This window comes from Dipteris shenzhenensis, chromosome 12, assembly GCF_047967505.1.
Source record: "Dipteris shenzhenensis isolate YYH24624 ecotype China chromosome 12, Dip_SZ_1.0, whole genome shotgun sequence".
Lineage (NCBI taxonomy): Eukaryota > Viridiplantae > Streptophyta > Polypodiopsida > Gleicheniales > Dipteridaceae > Dipteris > Dipteris shenzhenensis.
In genome coordinates, this window is record NC_141607.1 from 14187576 (window position 1) to 14191255 (window position 3680).

Here is a 3680-nt window from a genome sequence, read left to right on the forward strand (position 1 = left end):
TGCAACGCTTTGCACATGACATTATGGCATTCTCTAAGGAGAGTAAGCAAAGTGTGTTTGCAAGATGAATGTGATTGAGCGGTTTTGTAAGGCATCAGGTTCAAAATGCAGCTAGCAAAAAGGTTTTGTTATGAGGGTTGATCTTGATTCGATTCCGGAATGGGCTAGTTCTATGAGAGTCCAATGGGTCCATCGTGGACGTGTTCATTATTTGGGGGCCCAGCTTGGCTTAGGGTTGTTTATTAGGCAAGGGTTCAATTGGTTCAAAGAGAGGATTAAGTCCAAACATCATAACTAGCATGGACTGGGGAATGCAAGGGTGTTAGTTATTAAGCATATTTTGACTGCTTCCATGACTTATGTGGTGACTGGGAGCTTTAAGAGCCTGACATTAGGGTGAAGAATATTTCATTAATTGGGAAATGGTTACCTTGGTTATTCCAATGTTCCTCTCCCTGGGTTGAGATAGTCAAGTGGTTCATTGAGCATGGGTAGGGCATAGGAGTGGGGTCTTGGAAAGGCTCAATTGGTATGACCATTTGGTCTCATATTTTTACTCACAAATTTCAAGCTTGGACCTTATTAGTACGTGCACGGAAGTTATGTATTTGCATGGAAAGGGCTCAGTTGGTATGACCGTTTGATCTCGGATTTTCCCTTATAGATTGCAGGCTCAAACCTTCCTGCAGGATTAGTATCTATATGGAAGTTATCTTTCAGCCAATTCTCATGGAAAGGCTGAGGGGGTCTTCAAGGCGTAGTGAAGGTATGTTGTGGGGCAGAGCCAAGGCATACGCTTTGTTTGTCTGTATTTGCGTCAAGCCAAGAGTCTTTTCAAGAAGGGCTCATGTTCCGAGTCAAAAATATGGGATGCTTCAGAAGGGGAGTGGCTTCAATTGGATTTTATTCGAACCGATTCTTCTTGAATGCTAGAGAAGTGTTGCTGTTGTGGATGATACTATAAAGGATCCTAGAATCCTGGCCTTGAAATCGCATAAACCTAGAGATTGGAGGGTTAAGCAATGGCAACTTGCCAGGCATTATATTGTAGTTTGTTGGTGGAACATGACCTTGGTAGGAATGGGGCTTGCATCGTTCCTTGGGTTGGTGGAGGGCGACATGAGCTAGAAGGTCTAGATTTTAATGTGGAAATTGCTTCATATGTGGCTCCTTGTCCATGTGAAATTGCCTAAAAGGTGCCTAGTCTTCCATGTGCTCTATGCGGAAAATCATTAGAGTTGATCGGGCACTCACTATGCGGAAAATCATTAGAGTTGCTCGATGACTAAAATTGGCAGCTCCACTTTGAAAGGTGGGTCTCTTGGCCTGGTTTTATCTCGATTGCTCCTCGTCGTCCTCCTCCTACTCCGTTGTTGCCTCACCGTTGTCCTTGGAACCTCCCCACGTCTTGCTCTTGGGGTGTCGAGGTGAAAGGCGAGAGATGGATGGGAAGAAGGGGAAAAGGATAAGGTGAGGTGGGTAGGGGGGACGCTTTAAATATGATCCATGAAGGCGAGCGGGTGCTGATGGAGATAATGGGAGGCAATCTGAGCGCCGCCTCCTCCTGTTCCTCTTCCGCGGCCACGCCGCCGTCCGTCCTACGCGTTCCGCCGGTCCGTTCCTGCGCCACGCAAGTTCGCTGCCAAGCATTTCCTCCTCCTCCTGCTCCTCCGCCTCCTCCTCCAAAGCTAGCTGCGCCAGTCGCAAGAGCGCTCGTCCTCCGACTCCTCCCGGCTTCCGCCCTGGCGGCCCTGCTGGACTCTCCAGCGTGCGCCGCCGCCGCCTCCTCCTCCTCCTCCTCCTCCTCTTCTTCCTCTTCCAACGTCCCGGACTGTACTATAACAGATCGCGTCTTTCTGGACATCGTGAAATGCCCCTCCTCCTTCAGCATCAATCGTGAACTCGCTCCTCCGTCGCCACCAGCAGCCCCCCTTTCTTCTTCTTCTTCCTCTTCTTCTTCTTCTTCTCCTTCGCCCTCCTGCGACGACGGTGACTCCCTCGGCCGTATCGTCATCGGCCTCTACGGTAACCACCTCCCCCGCACCGTTGCCAACTTCAAAGCCATGTGCTCTGGCTCTGCTGGCTCTTCCTACCGTGGCTGCCTCATCCACCGTATCCTCCCTGGCCAGTATATCATGGCTGGTAAACAAGGCTCCTCCAAGGCCAAAGGCGAGGTCCTGCCTCCCTCTCACCTCGACCGGAACCCCGAGACCGTCAAATCCGACGCCTTCAAGCTTCGGCATTTGCGACCCGGCACCGTTTCCCTTTGTCTCTCTGAAAACGATGACGATGACGAGTTCAAGCTCAGTACCGAATACCGTAACGTCGAGTTCTTGATCACTACAGGTCCTGTCTGAAATGCTTTAGTTCCTTCCCATACTCTGCCCGGCGTGTTCTTCGCGTTTTGACAAGCTTCAGCTTTGTGCGCAGGTCCGGGCCCTGCTCCTCAACTAGACAACAAAAACATTGTATTCGGAACAGTCCTCGAAGGTGCTCTACGATTCCAAGCTCTCTTCGACAGGGTTTTAGCACGATTTTTGATTCGTGCAATACATGCCGTGAGTTCATGCTTGGCTTCTACATTGCGATTTTGACGCAGGGCTAGACGTGATCACAGCCATCGCTGCGGTGCCAATCTACAACCCTAACGAGCGAATTCGGCAGTTTAACGAGTTTGCTTCATTTCTGGGTGACGAAAGGGCGTCCAATGCACGCAATTTCTGGTATCGCCCGTTGAAGGCGCTCTACATCAATGACTGTGGAGAAGTGTAGGGAGCTTTCTCGACTGTCTTGTCCTGCTGGCCAAGGGTGGATGTTTTCTTCTCTGTGTAGCAAAGTTTTTTTGGAGTTCGATGGTGAAGGTATTGAGCTCTCCTTTGCTTCTCTCCCGGCCCCGTCTAAATAAATCCTCCTTCCCCACTCTGCTGTTTCCTCTCCTACGCATTGTCCTATGATATAGGCTTCTTTTGAGTTCTTCAACACTCATAGACTGGTAGATGTGTAAATGGAATACAGAGCGCAAGGCTTCTCAGCTTCTAATGATTATTATTTCTTCCCTACAACAAATTTGAGTAGTTTTGTTATGCCATTAAACGTAATGAGAGTGGAGAGGCAATTGCTCTATTCACGTTTTCCCCCTAATGCCACATTCGTTCTCCTGCTGTCGTCCATCCACGTGTAGCTTTTTGTCTCAATTGAGATACAAATCCCAAGGCTTTTATTCATTCGTGCTCCTTCTGCAAAAAACTCAAACCTTGCTATAGCTCGGCTATGGTTTGTACTCTATTTGCCTCCCACAAGACGAGCCTGCTTGCCATATCGAGGAGTGCCTTCAAACGTATTCAGATACTTGAAGTTTACAGCTTTTGATCTTCTACCATTTTGTCATTCTTTTCGGCCATTATTGTGCCTCAAGAACGCTCACTCCCTTTTGTGGCCACAAACTGCATTAGTACCTCCAAGAAAGTAGGGCAAGTTGTGGTCTCGGCAATGCTTCTATAGATCGAGGTTAGGCTTTACAACCAAAACAAAGGAAAGTAAATCTTCATTATCTTGAGAGGGCTTTAACTACAAAATGAGACACTCTTTCAAACTACATTGAGTGTACGTTTGAAACTCTTTCAAGACTACATTGGAATCTCTCACATATGAGGACGAAAGTTCTTTCCATACTGAAATTA

General features: G+C 48.2%; 1 protein-coding gene across 1 annotated transcript; it reads left to right on the top strand.

Annotated features, from left to right (window-relative positions):
- The first annotated feature begins 1499 nt into the window (after positions 1–1499).
- Positions 1500–3281, top strand: LOC147895854 (Cyclophilin-like peptidyl-prolyl cis-trans isomerase family protein). The gene is made up of 3 exons (XM_087382882.1): positions 1500–2346; positions 2431–2490; positions 2600–3281. The coding sequence occupies exons 1-3, from the start codon at positions 1500–1502 to the stop codon at positions 2770–2772; spliced, it is 1080 nt and encodes a 359-aa protein (XP_087239008.1). The 3' UTR covers positions 2773–3281.
- The last annotated feature ends 399 nt before the right edge of the window (positions 3282–3680 follow it).

Excerpts from the sequence above, each read along its gene's own strand:
- LOC147895854 (XM_087382882.1), top strand. The coding sequence starts at position 1,500 with ATGATCCATGAAGGCGAGCGGGTGCTGATGGAGATAATGGGAGGCAAT. Across the intron at positions 2,347-2,430 it reads CGAGTTCTTGATCACTACAG|GTCCGGGCCCTGCTCCTCAA; the intron begins GTCCTGTCTGAA and ends CTTTGTGCGCAG. Across the intron at positions 2,491-2,599 it reads ATTCGGAACAGTCCTCGAAG|GGCTAGACGTGATCACAGCC; the intron begins GTGCTCTACGAT and ends ATTTTGACGCAG.